Genomic DNA, 21,285 nt, shown 5'->3' with positions numbered 1-21,285 from the left:
CCTCACACTTGTGCTTAACTTAAAAACAACATATTTGTGGAGATGATGCATGGTATATATCTTGTTGTAAAAAAAAAAAAAAAAAAGACATGGTGTTTGTTGAGGATTCAGGGTCTGAAATTCAATTTTAAGTTAGAAGCTCTAAAATTATTATAGTGCCAAAATGAAAAAAACAAAAGCATATATCTATTAAGGGATACACTGCAATCAAAGAAAACATTCATGACATATAATCATTTGATTTATTGATTAATGCATGACACATGAGTATTTGACTTATTAATTAGTGCATAATTTTTTAACTTAAAGAATGTGTTCAAATCTTATTCCCTTTAAAAAAAACATGCATGAGAAAAAAAAAACAAAAATGCTTAGATCATGTAGGTGCTCAATCTTTTTTTTTTATTTTGTATATTATAAAATATTAAAGTCGTCTCTCATCATTAAAATGAAAGTTTTACATTTAAATAATATGATGAAGAGAGTAAAATTCATGAGATGAAAGAAGACTATTTTTAATTATAGAACTTAAAATCTAGATATGGATTTCCTTAAATGCCATTGAAAATGAGATATTGAGGCAATTGGGCTTGAAATTATGGTGAAAATTTCTTTGGAAGTTCTTTTCCAAGATCCAGCAGGTGGGGAACTATGTACGAAGATTGCAGTAAGAGCACTCTACTAGCTAATTCACGTTTATTTATGGAAAAAAAAAAACGAGATATTGCCTAATTGATAATCAAGCACTTGAATTTTTTTCCCAAATCCAAATAGTTTTTCTTCTAATTGTCAAAGGAAAGAAAAAAATGGCACGAGCGGAAATATGCTCAAATGTGCATTCATGAAAATTTCATTTAGAACAATTAATACTTAAATTAGTTTCTGAATTATATAAAAAAAGTTAACTAAATTTTTATATTTTTATCACGTTTAATTAAATCTTTATACTTTTATTTTGAATCAAATAAACCTTTCTTATTGACTTTTGTCTAACTTTTATTAGTTAAGATAACAATTGTCAATTTAATGTCATGTAGTATGTCACATGCCTTGACATGTCATTTGTGAAGATGTCACTACCATGTGACAAATAACATGGCCAGAAAAATTAAAATAACTTAATTGCTGACTTGGTTTTTAATTTTTTTTACTCAATCATATGTCTTAAAATAATTGGTTTAAGATTTTAAAATTAAAAAAATTAAAATAACCTAATATCTAAACAATCTAATTGGTTCCTAATCTTAACAAAATTTTCCAAATCAACCCTAAACCAAAAATATGTCATACAATGTTGACATGGTAAAAACAAAAAAAAAAAAACCCTAAACCAAAAATTTTTTCCCTCACTTTCTCTCTTGCCTAAATGTAGATTAGGATAAACTTTTTCTCAGCTACAACCTCTCTTAATATTCGTTCTCTTATTCTTCCTTTTTGTATTAATATTTGGCAACGATGTTGGCAGTGGTAAGGTGACATTGCAGTAGAAGAACATGAGATGAGAAGGCTGGGTGGCGTTTCTTATCATTATAACTTGGTGTATAGCTTTCCCCAGGCTTCTTTGCCAATAATTTATATCTCGTAGGCTTGAAGGCTGCTGTTATAGGATTGGGTTCATGCTGTTGGGGATTTTTATGTGTTTGAGAAAGGATTTTGGATATTGTTGAATAGAAAAGAAGAAAAACATTACAAGGTATTTGAGTATATTTGTGTTTACATGACAGTTTTGCTTTGTTTTTGTTGGCAAATGACAAGCTGGAAACCTTTATGACTAACTGGGCAATGAATTCCAATTTTGTTAGGAACCCTAAATGTAGACTAAGAACTGATTAAATTGTTTAGATATTAGGTTATTTTAATTTTTTAAAATTATTAAAATAATGATTTGAAAATATGTGACTAAGTAAAAATATGTTAAAAACCAAGTTAGCAATTAAAAGTTTCAAACAACAATTAGATTATTTTATTTCTTTAGTTACATCATTTGTCACGCAACGTGACAAATGATATGGTATTAAATTGGTAATTATTATTTTAATTTTTTAAATATAATTTAGGGACTTAAGTATTATGACTAAATTTTATTAAGTAAATTTTAAGCATAACTATATAGTAATATATAGTAATGAAAAACTACGTGGGAAGAAAGGAAATAAAACTAAAAATCTTTATATAGTAATTAAAAATTACATAAAGTCAAGTTGTTTATCAGATCACAACTTTTGCAAAAATTTAACAAAACATGAAATAATTAATTAACTAAAAACCCAACATTACTCCTAATCCTGGTTGGATTTTTGCTTCCTTCTAAGAAAAGGCATAATCCTCTTTCTTTTTCCTCTCTGTTTAGGATTTTCTTCTTCCTCCTGTACCTTCTCTTCTTCCTCCTGGACCCTCTCTTCCTTGGCAGTTTCAAGGGCTTGTATCAAGCTCTCCAAGCAATCCCTTGGATCTTTTCCCACTCTGCCGTGAATTAAATGTTCAGAAATATCAGCTGGAGTCATATTTACTTCCCCTAACAACTTTTCAATCTTTTCAATATAGAGGATGTGAATTAAGGTTCAAATAATTCTTTGCCAACACCTTAAATCCTTTTGAGGTGCAATAGGATAATTCGATATGCATATCCATTCTTTCCTTTCGGATCAAAGCTGGATCAAGTTTGTCGACATGATTGGTTGTAAACACAATGATCCTTTCTCCCTCACAAGCAGACCAAATTCCATTGACAAAGTTTAAAAATCTTGATAATATAACTTTACTTTTATTATTTTGCTGTTCATCATCAGAATTAGAATCATCCTCTTTATTTTTACGTTTCCCGTAATATCTGTGAGCAATTTATATCCTCAATCACAAAATACCCTTAAGTGATGAGTTAATTAAAAGAGTTTTTAACTGGGTATTATTTTTAATCGTGGTCAGCTCAAGATCATATTATCATAGCCTAAAAAATTAGACATGACCAAAATCAGAGTTGACATACCAGTTCCTGGAGGATCATGCAAGAGATAACCACGCTTCCAAAGCTTGCCAATCTTTGAATACTATTCTTTTCCTTGACTGAATGCAACAAGATCATTGATTATTTTTTCCTTTTTTATAGGATCCATGGCAAAAGAATCAAAACTCGCAGGATGTTCCAACAATGTGTAATCCCATAAACCATCCTCACAATTCATATAAAGTTTTCGTTGCCTCGTCTTTTTCTTCATAGCTTTGCCCTCTTGCAAGACATGGTTCAAATATCGCTCCATAACCATGTCTCTATATATGGGGTGAAAGACAAGAAAATAATAATTCTTATCATTAGTAGCCTGATTATATATTATCTTCTTATCAAGAGAATGTTTCCCTTTGTACCACGTAACCTTAATGTCTTCAAATTCATCTTCAATGTCCTAGTAGTCGTCCGAGGAAAATAAAAGAGGTGCCTTTTTTCGTTAAGATTCTGCTTTCAACCTGGTAACTCGTGCGGCAGATTTGGAGCTGAGGTAGTACTATATAGCTATATATGCATCGTTACGTTATGATGGTAAAGGTTAGAAGTGAGCTCATCAAATGTGATGCGAATGCTAGGAAAGAAATAATTCTTCAATCTCTCTTGCCAAAGCTCAATGCATTCTATCAAAGAATCAGGAACCAATTCCGAAATCGTTCCGCGAAAAAGGATTAGACTGGTGAGAACATCAGACACTATTTCTCGACCCATTATCATCTTGCCTACTGCCACTAAGAAGAGAGCAGTGAGCTTTTCAAAAGAGAAACTAAAGAAGATGGTAGACAAGTGACATAGCCTTTGAGAGTCGAAGCTGTATATATTGAAAGGTTTCTTATACAAGTTTCACTTCACTTCGGGTTTTCTAGCTCTTCTTGAATTTTGGCTCAATTTTCTAGTCAGATTTGCTTTTATAAAGTGAATTAATTTTCCTCAAGTCAAGTTTGACCCCATTTAAAATATCCTAATTCTTGTTAAATTTTCTTTTATAAAGTGAATTAATTCTGCATCATTAAATCTAATAATTTCTTGATTGGGTTTTAATAAATAATTTTAATGTTTAATCAAAATTTAAGTACTCTTAAGCCCAATCAAGGCTGGAGAATTTTGATTGCATATATTTCCTGAAATGCTATGATCTGTACAACGCAATATCCCACACAATCCATAGTTTCTGAGATAAATTTACAAGGTAATATTAGCATAGGAAACAGAGAGAATTTCAGAATTGTAAAATTATTGGATTGAGAAATGGAAATTCCGCCACTGGATTCACTGTTCGGCAACAGGTCGTGTGTTGTCCCAGAGCCATTGACGAGCAGAACCTTCCAGCAATGGTGAAACCTGCAAGAACTTGAGTTAGTTGTCATGACTTGAAACTTGAAAAGAGGATAACCTGACAGTTAATCGGATGTCTTCCAAACTGAAATCACACGATCTCTTTGGTATCTGGAAGTATACCAACCTTCTCCCAAACTTGTGAATGGTAATTGTTGAGCCATCCAATCTCCTCGACGGAGAGCAAAGATAAGTCAACCAATTTAGTCTGCATTTCCAGATACAAACATGATTAAAAAGGAATCTCTAGCTGAATGTAATTTGATCAAATTTAATCACAATAAAAGAGAAGAAACTCAAAGTTAAAGATTATAAGTAACAAATCTAGTCTATCCAACCAAGGATGTCTGTGCAGCAAATGATTTGTTCATTCAATGGTAAAGCTCCCTAAAGCAATCGGCGCCAGCCTCAGATAAGACTATATAGACAATTTGACACATTGTTCATTGATTCATCATCCAAGTTAAAGATTGAAAAAATGAACATTTCCAGAATAAAGTACATGCTGTTACTTTTATAAGATACTCTTTCTAATCCTGAATATATTCATGTTCATTAGCAGGATGTCACTCCTAGAAGTCCAGATGCCTTATACTTTCTTAAGAGTGAAACATTTCAACTTAAATCTATTAACAAATTTGAGTTTTAGACCCTAACTAAGTTTCTTAGAGCTGATCCGATTTAGATTGGAAGTAGTAATTTATGCCCAGACCAGCTTAACGTGGTAGAGTCAGCAGACCGTAAAAGTTGTCAGACAAGCAGTATTTTAAGAGATTCACACAGCATTAGTAATAATACAAGGAAATTCAGTAGCATACCTGAATAGGGCAAAATGTTAGTTTTTCAAATCCAAGATATTCAACTCCTCCATAACGATTAGGTGTATTAATCTCTTGCACACAAAGTAGATTCTGCAAGATGAAAAGAGCCTAAGTTAGTAATGAGCCTATTCAACCATTCATTGGGCTAATTAAAAGTCATTGAACAAGCTTCTCCAATAGTAGCTAGAGGGTTCCTCACAATATAAACTACCAAAAAATGCCCAACTCTAATATAACTTTTAACCTTTAATCACCATGTTGTTCACATTGTTTGTAGTGTATGTATGGCTGTAGACCAACTAACATTTAGTTTTAAACCACTGATTAGGTATGCTTAGGTGAAATCAATAAAGTGAACTCATCAAGGAAAATAATTAGCCAGAATTCTTGTAGCTGAATGGCTTTATACCTCAATCCGAATGCCAAAGGCATGGTCTTCATAGTAGCCAGGTTCATTGCTAACAATCATGCCTTTCTGTAGGGGAGTCATATTTCCATATCTATAGCTGATACTTTGTGGGCCTTCATGGACATTCAATGCAGCTCCAACACCATGCCCAGTACCTGCATAAAAGGAGCTTGGCAATCAAGTCATAGTTCAACAATAGACGAAGCATTTCCATACCATGGGAAGTCAACAAAAAGAAGGGAGAAATACCATGGCGGTAATCAAGTCCAATCTTCCAAAGGGCAGAGCGGGCAAATGCATCCAACACAAAACCTGGAGTGTTTTCAGGGAATACTGCCTGATCAAGAGCAATGTGGCCCTGAAATTTGATGGTGTATCAGGAAACACCAAAATACCAACTCCTAAATGATAACTAGGTAATCTTTAGAACTAGAAGTAGAACAGTGATGAAAATCATATTGTACAAGGTCACTCATAGGACTCTGAAAAGGATATAGTATCATGCCCCACTCATTTCTAAGTCAGAGAAAAAAGAAAATGGAGGACAAGGCAAAAGGAATTATATGGAATACATGCTGTTGTGGTCTCACAACCTATGAGAAAATTTACCAATATTCTCAAATATTTCAAATAACTTATTAGAAAATTATGGCATATGGGTCACACTATATCTTCATGTAACACATATACGGGGCTCCTATGCTACCCATAAGGTAGATCAAAACAGAACCAGCACCTTCAGAACTCGGGTGAAGCATTCTTTTTCCCTGGCAGTTGGTTCACCAAAATGTACTGTCCTTGTTATGTCAGTTGTTCCATCAACATATTGAGCTCCACTATCCAATAGGAACAGTTTATTTGGATCTACAACACTACAACTTTCTGGTTCAGGTTTGTAGTGTATGATAGCACCATTTGCACCTGAACCTGCAATATCGTTCCAATGTTAACAATGAATAATAAATTGATAACCAGAGATATGATTTTTGGCTGCAAAGATTATTAATTTACATATTTTCCCTTCCAAAATAAAAGCAAAGCACAACAATTTTTCTTTTACCAGCATTCAAGATATTAAAATGGTCAAACTTAGATTGGAATATCTAAAACTGGAAAAGAGGTAGTCAAGAATTCACAACTAATATACCGCTTATTGTATCAAAGCTTGTATCTAGGAAACCATCTTGCTTTGAACGGAATTCAAGAAGTTTGTCTGCAACATCTACCTCAGTGAGTTTCACATTCTTATGAATTTCCTCTTCCAGCCAGGACCAAAACTGTGCCAGAGCAGCTGCATCCCTGCATGAATTTATTGCCGTAAAAGTAATTTTTAAAATTCTTTATCTGCATCTTTTTTCTAGCAGACAATAACCTTTAGCTTTACTGAAATAGCAAGTTTCACCAAGAAGGGCAATGACATGCATGTCCATCGACAAAGGTTGATGTCCTCTTTGCTTACAAAAGGGAAACAGAAGAGGAGAGGGCGAAAGAGACAAACAAGAATGGGAAGCCATAGATGTTTCCTAAAAGGAATAACCTCCAATACCAAAGTTTCAAAAAAGGATGGCAGGCTGCATACAAATAAATTAGCACCACAAACTGAGGTATAACATGTAGAAATCAATTACCTCAAGTGAGAATTCTGCATCCCTTCTAATTCAGTGGGATTTTTCAGTGCCTTTGCCAGAGAGATTGGGGATGGCATATAAACTCCGGAAGGACCTATAGAGAGGCCATTGGATTCACCATATCGCTTATTCTTTATTTTGCCTCTACTCCCATGGTTCATAAGATATTTATCACAAGCAGACTTATATGTCTCCACAATAGCAGCATTTACAGATGATGTATCTAACCACAGGTTAGCCCCTTGTGCTGCCAATCTGAAAATGCAACCTATAGTTATTTCTAATAAGTTTGCCTTAGCACGTCTACAAAGCTAGCTAAGAGTAGATCTAATTGAAAATTTTTGCAATCTCAGATAAAGATACACATCTTTGCTGGCTGCTTCTGCATTTTATGTTAGACATTTTTCAAACAAGAAAGTCTATGATATCTAAATGACAATATATGAAATCTTGTGAAACTCTGGTCCAACAAAAGATGTGCTAGTTTTCATACAGAACTAATGTGAAAATAGTCACTTCACCATAGCAAGTGAAAAATGCCCAATTCTAAGCAAAATGTTTCCTATGCATAAATAACAGCATCTCAAACATACCTCCTTATTTCAGAAAGGATGGAGTCATATGGCCTTAATTCTACACCTGCATTCTTCAAGTGATCCATCACCTCAGGGGTGACTTTAGAATTATCTACAAATAACTTTGCCGCATCAACCTCCACAATTAAGTATGCATACATAACAGATGAATGCGGGACATCACTTCCTCTCTGCAAAACAAGATGTAAGGTTTTAGTTGGATGGAGGATTTAAAGACAAAAGTAGGAATTATTGAATACACACACACACACACACACGCACGCACACATATATTGAGAGTTATATAAATATAAAATATAGCTCTTAGCAAGTTGAGTGACCAGTTTTCTTCTAAAATAATCAGCATTGTAGCAAATTTTGACAAAACAAAGTCTACAAACATTATGGATTCTACAAAAATAACAAGTAACTAAGTAAGTGTGAGTATTAATACCAAGTTCAGCAACCAGGCAGCTTCATCAAGCATGGAGATAACAATTGCAGATGAACCAGTGCCAACTAGTTCAGCCTTTAGGGAAGATAATTTGGACACCACATCTAGACCAGCATATTTCAGATCATGCACTCTAATTGGCTTGTTTGGAGGTTTTGGCCTTGATTCCTTCCATATTTCATCCACGAGATTTAAATCATACAAGTAAACCAACTCAAGATTCTTCTTAGATATAGCCTCCTTCAATTCTTCTGCAGCATCATAAGAAAAAAGAAACTGCTCCCTTCAAGTTATCAGACATCATCAGAAACAGCCAAGAATGAATAAGGGGTATACTGATTGCAAATGGTAACTTAGATATACCCATTTAGGAGGTTGCAAGATTGCTCACAGGATCAATGCCGACTGTGCCACCAGGAGCCAAAATATCATTAAGCCATTGACTAGTTGTTGGGACTCCAAGATTACCAGCACGCATGAGAGTCCAGCTTGAGCTCAACTGCTTCTCAGCCTAAACAGTCATAGAAAAAGGAAGAACTACTCTCAACACTCATATATCCCATATTGGACCATACTAGATAGAAGTCTAATAAGGGGTTTATAAAGCTTGCCCAACAGAAAAAAAAACCTGCAGAAAGTAGCGACCATCGGTCCATAGAGCAGCTTTATCCTTTGTGACAACTGCAGTCCCTGCACTGCCAGTAAAGCCTGATATATAGGCTCTCCTCATGTAGCATTCAGCAATGAACTCACTCTGGAAAACCATGCCAAAAGGTAATTAAACTAATTGCAGTTGATGTTAGAACTTGGAAGTTCTAATCACACAAATTTAGTCCCACTTAAATATAAGCCTTATAATCCTTAATGGTGACTTTCTTAGAACTGTTGATAAGTAGTTAAACTAAATAATCCTACATCATAATTCATAAAGTTTATTAACAATCAAAGTATATCCACCTCAAACTTTACAGCTTACTACATATCTATTTCTAAAATTATGGTATAAACAGCAACAATAAGTTTATTCACCAACAACAAATTCTTTTTTTAAAAAAAAAAATTGGTAAACCACCAACAACTAAGCTAAAAAAACCAAAAAGGCCTAAAAAATATGTGAGGCCAATACTAGAATTGCTCAAAAATCCAGAACAAACTTAAATAAGAAATGACCAAACCCAGTCGAATTCCAAGATTAATGGATAAACACATACAAAAAATCACATCAAAGTGATTTTTTTTTCCTGGTACAAACATGCAATGATACATAGGCTAATCTTCTCTTCTCTCATTTAACATATGTACAATGAAGAGACAGTATTCATAGGCACCTTGAGACAATAATAGCAATGTTAATCTCATCTCATATTCATCAGTTTATCATTGAAATATTGATATAACATTAACTTCATTTCAATTTTACCCCAATTCAGTAGGTCAATGCTTGAAGCAACCGAAACAACCCAAACCAAATTCTATAATCAACCAACAGAGACATGCCAAAAAAAAAAAATCCAAATTTTATGTCTTTTTTAGCATCAAAATGGATGTATTAAAGGAAGATAACTGAACCTGATGAGCATCCTGAGAAGGGATAATATAGGCATCAATGCCAATTCCAGGCTTGGAAAACAGCTGGCGAAGAGCAAGAACCTTTTCATCCGGTTCTTGAACAGCACGGTTCCTACTAAGCTCCGAAGAAGGCTTGGCCGTTACAGAGCCAGAACTGCAACACCACAGGGTCAAAAAGGGAGGACCCTTTTGTGATTTCTTATAAATTGTGGGGTTGATTTTGAATTTATGGAAAATGGGGAGTGAGAAGGAGAAGAAAGGAAACCGAGAAGCGGAAAGAGATGGGCTGAGGGATAGAGGACGCACTGCTTGTGATGGTAGGGAGTGCATATCTGATACTAGCAAATTTCAAAAGAAACAAGAATAAAAAAATGATCCTTTTTCCAAACAGAGAAGATAAGGTGTCAAGCTTCCTGAAAGGAGAGAAACCAGAAGCAAGGGGAGTTGGTTGAAAACTGTGTCGTATAAGGAAGAAAGACAGCAACTAACAAGGCCAGTTTTGTCGTTTTTTACTGTTTGAAATCTCAATTCTTTACTTATTTAACAGTCTCTGTTTCGTAAGGGAAAGTAGATAGAGTGTAAAACCAGAAGGACCAAACGTTGTCGTGTAAGGACTGAAGAGAGCAACTAAAAAAGGCCTGCTTTTTAAAGTGGACATTGGATATTCTCCAGCTTGATCTCAAATCTCAAAGTCTAGTCTTCTTTCTTACTGGTTGAAAGTGTATACATTTCAAACTAAGCTCTTAAACTTTCTTCTTTGTGTTGTGTTTCAAAGATTAGATCTTGAAGTTTACAGTTGATGCTTATCAAATGGCGATCATAACAGAAGAGCAAGAGCCAGAATCACCCAAAACCAGAGAAAACAAGAAACCACCGAAGAAACCAACTTCAAATCCAAACTCAAAACCTTCAAAACCAGCTTCAAATCCTAACCCAAACTCCCAAACTCAAAGCCCTTTTGCCTTCTGGTTCTACTTCACTCTCACTATTTCTCTCATCACTTTCCTTTTCGTCTCTTTTTCCTCTTTGTCCCCACCAGACCCCAAATCCTGGTTCCTTTCTTTGCCTAGTTCCCTGCGCCAACACTACTCAAATGGTAGAATCATTAAGGTCCAAACGAACCCAAACCAATCACCAATTGAAGTTTTTGTTACTGAAAATGGTCAGTTTTCTTCATCTGAGAATGTTGTGGTTGTTCATGGCTTGGGGTTGAGTTCTTTTTCTTATAGTGAAATCATAAGACTTTTAGGCTCAAAAGGGGTTCATGTTATAGCCCTTGATTTGCCTGGAAATGGGTTTTCAGATAAATCAAGAGTAGAGATTGAAGAAGGAACAAATGGGGTTTTAGGGAGGTTTAAGGAAGTTTATAGTTTGATTCAAGAAAAGGGTATATTTTGGGCTTTTGATCAAATGGTTGAAACTGGTGAACTCCCTTATGAAGAGATAAAGTCTAGAGTTTTGGTTAAAAAGAGTGTCAAGGTTATTGCGTTGGGAAGTGAAGAGATGGGAAGGGTTTTGGGGCAGGTTATAGAAACAATGGGAGTAGCTCCTGTGCACTTAGTTTTACATGATTCTGCTTTTGTCATGGCTGCAAATTGGATTTCTGAGAATCCAAGGTTTATCAGAAGTGTAACTCTTATTGATACGGGACTAAAACCAGCTTTACCTTTGTGGGGTTTGAACATACCTGTGGTTGGTGAAGTTGTGTTGAGGTTTTCATTTGTGTTTGCAAGGTTGATAAACTTGTGTTGCTCAAAGGGGATTGGTTGGTCTGAGTTGGAGGCACATAGAGTGCTTTTGAAGGGATGGGATGCAAGAAGAGCAGTTGTGGGGATAGGGAAGAAGTTGAATTATAGTTTTGATGTAGAAGAATGGGGTGGTTTGGATGGTATAAAAGGTATGCCAATGCAGGTCCTTTGGTCTAGTGGTTGGTCAGACGAATGGAGGAAAGAGGGTCGACGGATCGCAGAGGCACTTCCTAAGGCAAAATTTGTTGCACATTCTGGAGGGCGATGGCCTCAGGTAAGGATTTTTTTACTCTTTCAACATATTCTTTCTGTTGTTCTTGTTTTATATCATTACATGTCATAGTAGAATTATCAAAATTTAGCTGCTTTTGGATGTTTATAGGCATGCTTTTCAATGAGTTTGTGATTGATTCTGACTTGTTTGTATGAATAAGGAAAGGGCAGATTTTATGTCTCGTTTTTGACCTATGATTTTAGCTTTCATATGAAACCATATATATGCAGTCATGTTCTATTGTTGGTTAATCCATGCATGATTGATTGTATGTCTTTATTAGATTGTTTGGTTGGGGTCTTGGAGAGTGCAACCAACACCAGGCTAGGCCCTGGAATATGGTGAATGAATTATTTAAATAAATTATTGGGAATTCTGTTGCTAATCCCGTCTTCCCAAATTAATAAGGTTTTGATTGGCTAGATTGAAAAAATAACCTTGTATATTGAAACCACTTCCTCTGCTTTGAGAATTATTTATATTTGCATGCATTTTGTTCTTGGTTTTTTACATACTTTTTGAATCATGTTCTCTCAGTTCAAATTGATGAAATAATCCCCTATATTGCATGTCTCTTGCCAACTGCAGTCTTCTAAATTTATAGGACCATGGATGCACCCTGTGGAATTTAAATCAAAAGCATCATAGATTAGTTTTATGGATGCACCCTTCATTAAATGTTGTCAATATTACATGCATTTGTTGCATTTTGAATGCATGCACGCTATGTCTTTGTGATCTCAGGGAGATGCTGCTGGTGAACTAGCTGAGAATGTAGCTCAATTTGTATCTTCATTACCAAAAACAGTTAGACAGGTTGAGGAAGAGCCCATCCCTGAGCATATCCAGAAGATGTTTGATGAAGCAAAAGACACTGACCATCATCATCATCATCATCATCACGGTCAAGGTCATGGCCATGGCCATTCTGCCCATGGTCATGATCATGCTCATGCAGCTGGTTTTATGGATGCATACGGGCTTGGTCACACATGGGGCACTTGACCTGTTTCTTCCTATTTTACTGGACTGGGTTTAAGTTGAAGGTTTAGATTTAGGTGTGCCTATTAGCCACATGTGGTAATTTTATGCTGTTTTTAAGTTACTTATTGTTGTTCAAGGTTCCTCCATTAAATTGTAATCCTATAAGCATTGTTTTCTGAAAGCTTGTTAGACTTACATATTTTTATGTGACACAAAGCAAAGCAATTTCCAAAGCAAGGATAAGTGTTGTTATAAGAATATCAAGGACCAGCTTCTCAATGCAAAATTTCAAGTATCTAAGCCTACTCAGTTAGGCCCAAAAGTGTCTTCTACTGAGTTGGGCTCCTTATTAGCCCAACCAAGTCCAATGGGCTGTCAAGACAACAAGTATTGGGCTTTTTTTTCTTTTCTTTCCAACAATAAATTTCTTTTATTTTTTTGAATGTACAAATGAAATTAATAATTTGTTCAAAAGTAAGAAAAAAAAAGTATAAAATAAACTTCAACTATAGTTTTATTTTGTCACATAATTTTTTATATTTTATAATTAATTTTGTAAATAATTTCTGTTTTCACGAGATATTATACCGTTAATTTTATCTTTAGAAATTATTAAAATAATTTAAAAATTAATTAATTTATTCACATTTAAAAATATTTTAATATTTTAATTAAGAAAAACTATTTAATTGTTTAAAATAAAATTTATTCACAAAAAATTAATTAAATACTACAATGTAAAAGGAATTTAGCTAAAATAGAAAAAGCTTTGGTTTTTGTGTTCATTTTGGAATATATTCTTCCCACAAGGCTACAACCACCGTTCAAAATCCTTCATCAACCTCACCGTTAGATGGGTTGAGAAAAGACCAAAGAGATTTCCATCTCTTTTTGTATGCAAAAATGAGCTGCTGCTGCGATCAAAACGACGACGAGTCAGCCCTCACGACCCCTCTCTCTTCCTCCTCGAGCCCCACCGTTACCGATTCGACCGCCACCATCTCCCCTATGAACTCCCATTTCTCAGCCCTGACGTGCCGCGACACTCTCCGACTCATCTTCGAGAAGCTCTCGCTCACCGATTTGGCACGTGCCAGCTGCGTTTGCAAGGCCTGGAATGCCGTCGCTTCCGATGACGAGATGGTCGTGGAGGCATTCAAGGCTCCTTGGAAGCTTCTGGAAGTGGTGGGGAAGCCGAGTTCTGGAAGTTTCTGGAGGGATAATGGGATTGGGAAGTTCGCTATCTGGCACCGGATTTTGAGAGGGGAGAGTGTTGCCAGCCTTGCTGTTAAGTACTCTGTTCAGGTAAAAACAAGAAAGGGTGTTTTTGGTTCGATGAGACAGTGAAGGAATTAATTTGGAAAACTGTAAAATTTCTGAATTTTTTGGGTGAATTATTTACTTTTTTCAATGATAAAATTGTCTTCCTTTAAATTGAGATTAAAGGGTACAACTTGAATCACCTTTACTGGTCTGAAGAGCATACAATAATGCGGTTACTTGACTGTGATAGTGGGTGAATTAAGATTTGGGTGGAGAATGGGGAGGCTTAAGCCTTCAGGCAAGAGCAGTAGGAATAGGCTGGGTTTGATTTGTGTCAGGCTGGTTGAGAGTTTCTGGTTTTGGTTACTATGGTAAGCTTAACTTGATCATGGATTGGCATTTGGAGTTTATAGATGAGACTACAATCTGGTGAAATGAGAAGTGCGACAAACAATCTGTGCCTGAAAGGATTAGCTAATGTTTGAGAAGATTTATCAATTCAATTTTCTCTGAAACCTTTACTCTTAGTGCTTCCAACGTTAACTTTGTGCTTAACTATCTGTTAAGTGAATTAGTGTTTTAAATATACCTTCCTTGTATTTGCAGGTTATGGACATAAAGCGCCTGAATAACATGATGAGTGACCATGGTATTTACTCACGAGAGAGGTTATTGATCCCTATAAGCAATCCCGACCTTCTTATAAATGGGACTTGCTACATAGAGTTGGATACCTACGCAAAGAGAGAAGTGGCAGTGCTGTATCTCGATGGCAAGCCTGACAGAAAGCCTGGAACATTGTTGAATAGGGTGACCTCTGATCGGGGCAAGAGAAGGGTAATTGACTCCTTAAAGAGAAGCATGCAAGTTGATGATGGAACTGCTCAATACTATCTGTCTATTTCAAATGGTGATCCCCGAGCTGCACTCTCTCAATTCTCTTCAGACCTCAGTTGGGAGAGGCAGATAGGCTTGGCCTAGTTGGAAATGTATTTCAAATTGATGGATGGTAAGGCATCAAGAATCCACCAAATTCCTTTTATATAGCATATGTTGTTCTGTTCACGGTTTTTCCATGTAAAGTTGTTACAATGAAGCATAATGTCAAGTGTTAATATCATCCAACTTCTCAGTCTTCAATTGTGTTGGGAACTATGTTCTAAGGGAGTGTGTGTTTGATAAGGAATGTTCTTGGCTGTTGTAATTCATTTGATACTAAATGTATTCAAGTGAATGTATACTTACATAATTCAAAGTGACGTATGTCTACTTACATAATTCGAATTCATGTATCCAAATTGCAGCATTGAGATCACAGAGTTTTCAACTCTAAAAGCACCTTAATTGCTAAGGTTTAAGAAGAGTGACCAAGGCAGGAATGGGTAAATGCATACTCTTCCAAAGGAATTCCAATTTCCTTTTCCTCCTACTTTGAAGCTCGAAATTTGTTATTGAAGAGGCTTAGGTGATTCTAAATAGGTTCACTATCAATTTACTAAAAAAGCAAGAAATTGATTTCTTGATGAGTAGATGAGGAACAGCTTGACCTCTGGCAACCATAAAAGTGAACGATAGAAATTATGCAATGCTCTACCTCATGCTACAATGCATCAATGAGATCGTTCACAAAAAACCAGCTTCACATAGAAGATAAAGCTAAATCTTAATTTATATTTCCTGAGGTTTGACAATAAAGTTGATCTGACAAAGTCCAAAATCCAAATAATAAGAATGGAAGTTGGGAATTACTTGCCTTTTCCCTTCTGTTCCCTCAAGCTTTGTGTACAAATTAAACACAAAAAAGTATGATGTGGAAAACTGTCTTTAACACTATAGCATGCCTAAATGGATTTAGAAGCTGAAGGATTCAATTCAGGATAGTGGTTTGACAATGTTATCAGCTCCTTTTCCTGTTGTTCCTTGAGAAAGTTCCGAGCAGTCGCTGTTACTATCTTAATGAAGAAGTTTAGAAGCATGAGCCATACAACCGTGTTCCACATTGAAGCAAGTGATAAATCCCACCTCTTCACCTGTAGAGAAAGCACAAAAAGGTAAATTTGCTTCTGGCAAAAAAGAGCGAGCAATACTGCCAGAGAGACCCAAGACATCCTGCATAGGAATAATTATCACATTCATCTGTGTATATATTACCTTAATATTTGAGGAGACAGGAGGAGAGGGTGACAAATATTTGTCTCTAATAGTCTGTAGCTTCATGATAAGGTTTGGCAGGATGGTGGCCAGCCCTGGGATAAAGCTGAGCACTCTAATCAACTCGTTTTCAATGAAGTCAAGAAGTTGATAGTTGCAAACTGAGATGATAAAAACTGTCTGCAATTACAAACAGGATACAACTACCATATGTCAGAAAAGAAAATCAGGACCAGCATAAATGTTCACATCACTTAGCTGCAGGATTTACGATCCTGCTTAAGCTTACTGTCACCCTTTGATGTTCTTTTTTTCTTTCTACTTTAACATTTTTTGTAGACATTAACAACAACTTTAAAGCAATAAAGTAGCCCAAACAGCTCCTAATATGAAATTTGAGACTGCTTAAACCTGAATGTGAGTTTTGATGATCGCCTTTCCAAGTAATGTTGCTAGAAAGAATTTCCAAAATGGAATACCAAATTGCCCACTCATAATACCAGCAAGGTCAAATAGAGGATTTGGAACCTGAAAATATCCACTCTAATCATCAAATTACAAATTCAAATAGGTTACGATGGAAACTATTAAGAAACCAGAAAGACTACCCTCTGATTCAGTATAGCACAAAGCTTATTACCACCTATCAGTAGTACATTACTATGATTAGCCACAAAAATAACCATGGTGATATGTAATGCATTTCATCAGGCTAAGATCACCTTCTAATCATTTACCTGAATGAGAAGTATTTTTTGGGATAGCATCATTCATTCATGAAGCAGATTTTTTCACTCCAGCTAATCTGGAAAAATTAGCCTTAGCTACTACAATAACTAATCTTCATACCATTGGTCAAAGTTACAATCAAAAATCAAAAGTAGCACTAGAATTGTGAAGAAAAGAATCCCAGATTACCGAAGCAAGAACCAAAATTGTGAAGAAGTTCAAGTATTGTGAGTGTGAAAGGAGCCAATATTCTATCTGTTTCAGATGATTGGCTGTGTTACCACCATTTTCCATTGAAGAAGAATCGAAATCATTCATAATATCCAAATTGCTACCTGATATGCAGGCTGCCAGAGCATTTAATTAGGAAAATCAAGATTATAAACCATAATCCATATGGAAATAAAAAGAGTATATATATGCAAACACAAAATTATATTAGTTGTGCCCTTACTACCTGCTTTAGATATGAAGTATGGAGGGAGCTCTCCAAGTGCAGTTCCAATACCCCATAAGATGGCCTCTAGTTGAACCTGAGGTAATATGCTACCGAGTGGAACTCTTAAACCATGTTCTAATGGGAACAGTGGAGGCCCATATTCAGAGCAATTTTTATTCAGCCATGAAGGACCACTGTTCAGTTGAATCGTATCATACAAAGCACTTTTTAGATCAACACGGCCACACTGCACAGCTTTTATCGTAAAAAAGGCAATGTGAGGACCCAAATACAGCACAAATGTGTGCAAACCAGATCCTGTGAGAAACACAATAAATTCAGAGTCCCATTGAAAAAAGTCCAGGTGTATAAATGATTTTATTAAGAATAAGCAGCAACTTATTTAAAGCAAAAAGATAGAAAAACAACATCAAGTACCAAAGGAATATAGCAGTTCATTTAGTGAAGTGACGATCCCTGAATTATGGGAATACACAACAGTTTCTCATTCAAACAATTCAAAAGCCAATGAGCAATTGGTAGAGAACATGACAATAATTGCAAGAGAGGAAAATTTGCATGGAATCCTTCATAAGCAAATGGTACAAGCGCCTAGAATATCATAAAAGTAGCCGCAAAAATCTGATAGTGACAAAGAAGAACTGCCTTTACCAAGACCAATTGATGATGCTACCCCAAGGGCCAACCACCAGGCTCCAAATACAACATAATGAATAAGCTCTTGAATCTGCCAAAGTATCATTATTCATCAGAATATAGAAATAAATCAAAACATAATTAAAGATTTTAAGGATGAATTGAAATATTATTAAGAAAACGCACTGATAACTGCAAATCCTTATCAAACCAACAGACTAGCCAAAAACTATGATCAATTACATTGCTTTGCACTTCCAACTTAAATGAGAAAAGCTTAATACTCAACGTCTCAACTATTAATTCTTTGAAAAACACTAGCATCCAACAATCTTCTAAAGTTTAAATTTGAAGTATTCACTACAATCAATATCAGCAAAATATCATACCATTTCATGATGCCTTCCAATGGTCATGACTAGAATTCCGATACTTCCAGCCAAAGTGCTTGAAAATATGAACCAACCAGCACGATGTCGAATTGTTTGATGAATCCATTGGATAACAGCAAAGACAAAAAGCTTTAGAGTTCTTAAGGGCTGAGTTGTTAATGTAAGATTTTCCAATTCTTCTCTGTGCTTCTCACGAAGTCCTATAAGATAAAAAACCAGATGATTACTCCTACCAAAACAAACACACGACTACTGCCATCCAAGCTAATTCTCCGAAATCAATAGAAAATCCACAAATAAACAAGTAAATGAGAAATAAAAAATAGATATACAGTAATAAAAAAATAGATACACATGTTGGTTTTGCAGCTTCTTGATCCTATAATTATAAATAACCAAAAACAAAAAGCGGGATCTTTGTGAAGTCCTTAAAGTTAATTACTTTAACCAGTAAAAATGGATAAACTCCAAAAATTTGGGCTTATGAGAACTATCAAGCTGTCTCACTACTCTTAAACCAAAACTCAATTAAACCCAATACAAATATACAATAATTCAGCTCATTCTGTACCTCTAGCGAACAAATAAATTAAACTAAGAAGGTGAAAACAAAAGGACATACAGAACTTGGCAGAGGAAACTCCAAGAGAATAATTCAGAAAAAAATTATTTTCCCGAGAATCAAACAGAAAGTAGACAAACCCAATGTTTTTTGAATCGGAATGAAACAGAGCCAGTGACTCACCAGAAAGAAAGAGATTCTGTTCTTGGGTGGTCGGCATCTAAAAGGAAAAACAACAGAGATCACATTCGAAATTCCAGCCTCTAGTTGGATTATACAGTACTTATATAATTCAAAAAAAAAAAGTTTGATGCTTGGGAATTTAAAAATATTAAATTATTCTCCGGGAATATTTGGTGTCTGAAAGAGAAAAGTGGGAGTGGATGTGACACAGGGAGAGCACCATTGGCGTGAAACAGAGGGCACAGAGGCAGGAAAAAACGCGGAGAAACACTAATCCTCTGCTTCTAAACTGGAGCGAGATCATTGGAACTGTTTTTTTTTTTTCCTTGTAGGCCGCCATGTCAGCATGTTTGCCAGATCAGCAGAAAAGTAGATCTGGTCATCTAGTCATCTACTTACCTTGTAATGGGTTTGAACTAGCCCAACTATGTCCAGTTGGCTATTAACAATGGGCCGTAGTCTTGAATAGTTGTGTTAGTGGGTTATGACCCACTCTATGTTTTGAACTTTTAAAGACCAATGTTAGGGCCAAAATGATCATCTACTAATCTAGGCTTTGGTTTAGCCCAATCAAGCCCCCAAAAAACTAATAATAGCCCGTGGTCTGGTTGAAGAGTGAGCATCAATCTGTTCGGTTTTAAAATTTCAAAAAATGAGTTGACTGAATTTTGAATAAAAAAAACTAAAATCAACCAAATTATACCTCAAAAATGAAAAATAATCGAAATTGATTTATCTCAATTTTAGTTTTAAGTCAGCTTGTTGTAAATTTTGAATACTGAAAATCGATCAAAATAATCAAAATAATCGAATAAACCATCCTTTCTAATCGATCAATACTAAAATTAGAAAAAAACTAAATTAAATTAATCGAATTCAATAAATTTCGATCGAATATTTTGATTTTTACCGATTAATGTTCACCCCTAATTAGGGTTAGCAATTGTGATTACGAAATTTCATTCAACTCATCTTATATTAAAATAATTATAATAATGATAAGGAGTAGTAAGCTAATTTCCATTGGAAGAAAGAAAAGAATTTGATTTCTCAAAATGGGAAATAATTGGAAAGTAGGGGAGTAGAAAATTAAGGAGAAGCTCAAATTAGTTAGAGTTGAAAAGGAAGGGAACCAAAAGCAAGAAAGGGGAAGATAGAAGAAAGCTAGGTACCCTACATTATTGGTTTCAATAAATGAAATTTGTGAAAAAAAAAATACTTATCTATCATTTAATATTTGCTGCCTCATCTAAGTAGGTTAGCTGAAAACTACATAAAATTTGACCTCATATTTACATCCATCAAACCTTTTCATTCTTTGCCTCATTTTTTTAAAAAAAGGTTTTTTCGATGGATTTTTCATCGATAAAAATCCCAATTTCATCGACTAATCAAATAATTTAAATTTTAAATTTTTTAATTAAAGACCTAGACTTGAAATTATGCAAAATTTAGTTATTAAGTCTAAGACAACACATAGAATAGAAGCAGCAACTTTTTCCAATTCGTTAGCCTCATCCCCTTTCAATTCAAGATTTGCCTTTGACATTAATGTTGTCATAATCAAACCTATATTTCTATTGGAACTTTTTATAGAGTGATGCATGGTTCAAGGCATCAAGTCTATTTCTTTCTATGCTTCATCTATTTGTTGATCATTCTTGATGACCACGTCTTATCTTTATTTTATGATGAAGACTCAATGAAGAAATTGACACTATTTTCTTCTTTAGCAATAATTTAACTAGCTCATTGGTCAGGTCAATGTCTACCATTCTACTTAGACTTTACAATACAATGGTCTTTGAGTGTTAAGCGTTACCCAAAAGTATAATTTTTTTTTTTCGTTTGAAAATGACCCAAAAGTATAACTATATGATTCGATAATTAATGGTATTTGATCTTCACCTACCTCATTGAATAAGCAAAAATGTAGATATGAAAGCAATAAACCAAGTAATGTGTATGTAAATATTATACTTATTAGGTTAATTAATTAGGCATACACGATCACACAAAATTTTAAATAAAAAAATGATGTCAAACTCAACTTTTTAAGTTGAGAATATAGGGTAGCAAATTCATTATATGCATAAGGTATTTTTTTAATT

The 21,285-nt window shown here is 34.9% G+C and overlaps 4 protein-coding genes and 1 pseudogene across 4 annotated transcripts; 2 read left to right on the top strand and 3 right to left on the bottom strand.

Moving 5' to 3' along the window:
- Positions 2,280-3,263, bottom strand: LOC108662049 (annotated as a pseudogene).
- LOC18600375 (probable Xaa-Pro aminopeptidase P) lies at positions 4,075-10,250 on the bottom strand. The gene is made up of 13 exons (XM_007030761.2): positions 9,793-10,250; positions 8,852-8,977; positions 8,615-8,734; positions 8,224-8,499; positions 7,788-7,960; positions 7,195-7,449; positions 6,714-6,865; positions 6,303-6,493; positions 5,816-5,924; positions 5,567-5,721; positions 5,155-5,247; positions 4,464-4,544; positions 4,075-4,342 (listed from the first exon to the last, which is right to left on the bottom strand). The coding sequence occupies exons 1-13, from the start codon at positions 10,120-10,122 to the stop codon at positions 4,271-4,273; spliced, it is 2,133 nt and encodes a 710-aa protein (XP_007030823.1). The 5' UTR covers positions 10,123-10,250; the 3' UTR covers positions 4,075-4,270.
- Positions 10,446-13,056, top strand: LOC18600374 (protein AUXIN RESPONSE 4). Its single transcript, XM_007030760.2, has 2 exons — positions 10,446-11,814; positions 12,559-13,056. The coding sequence occupies exons 1-2, from the start codon at positions 10,603-10,605 to the stop codon at positions 12,817-12,819; spliced, it is 1,473 nt and encodes a 490-aa protein (XP_007030822.1). The 5' UTR covers positions 10,446-10,602; the 3' UTR covers positions 12,820-13,056.
- On the top strand, positions 13,589-15,349 carry LOC18600373 (F-box protein At1g55000). The gene is made up of 2 exons (XM_007030758.2): positions 13,589-14,103; positions 14,668-15,349. Exons 1-2 carry the CDS (start codon positions 13,702-13,704, stop codon positions 15,040-15,042), a joined length of 777 nt encoding a protein of 258 aa, XP_007030820.2. The 5' UTR covers positions 13,589-13,701; the 3' UTR covers positions 15,043-15,349.
- On the bottom strand, positions 15,684-19,443 carry LOC18600372 (vacuole membrane protein KMS1). Its single transcript, XM_007030756.2, has 8 exons — positions 19,175-19,443; positions 18,427-18,629; positions 18,053-18,128; positions 17,399-17,698; positions 17,131-17,288; positions 16,624-16,740; positions 16,213-16,392; positions 15,684-16,091 (listed from the first exon to the last, which is right to left on the bottom strand). The coding sequence occupies exons 1-8, from the start codon at positions 19,209-19,211 to the stop codon at positions 15,903-15,905; spliced, it is 1,260 nt and encodes a 419-aa protein (XP_007030818.2). The 5' UTR covers positions 19,212-19,443; the 3' UTR covers positions 15,684-15,902.

This window comes from Theobroma cacao, chromosome 5 (genome assembly GCF_000208745.1).
Source record: "Theobroma cacao cultivar B97-61/B2 chromosome 5, Criollo_cocoa_genome_V2, whole genome shotgun sequence".
Lineage (NCBI taxonomy): Eukaryota > Viridiplantae > Streptophyta > Magnoliopsida > Malvales > Malvaceae > Theobroma > Theobroma cacao.
Note: the sequence above shows the minus strand (reverse complement) of the source record. Positions and strands in the feature narration are given on the sequence as shown.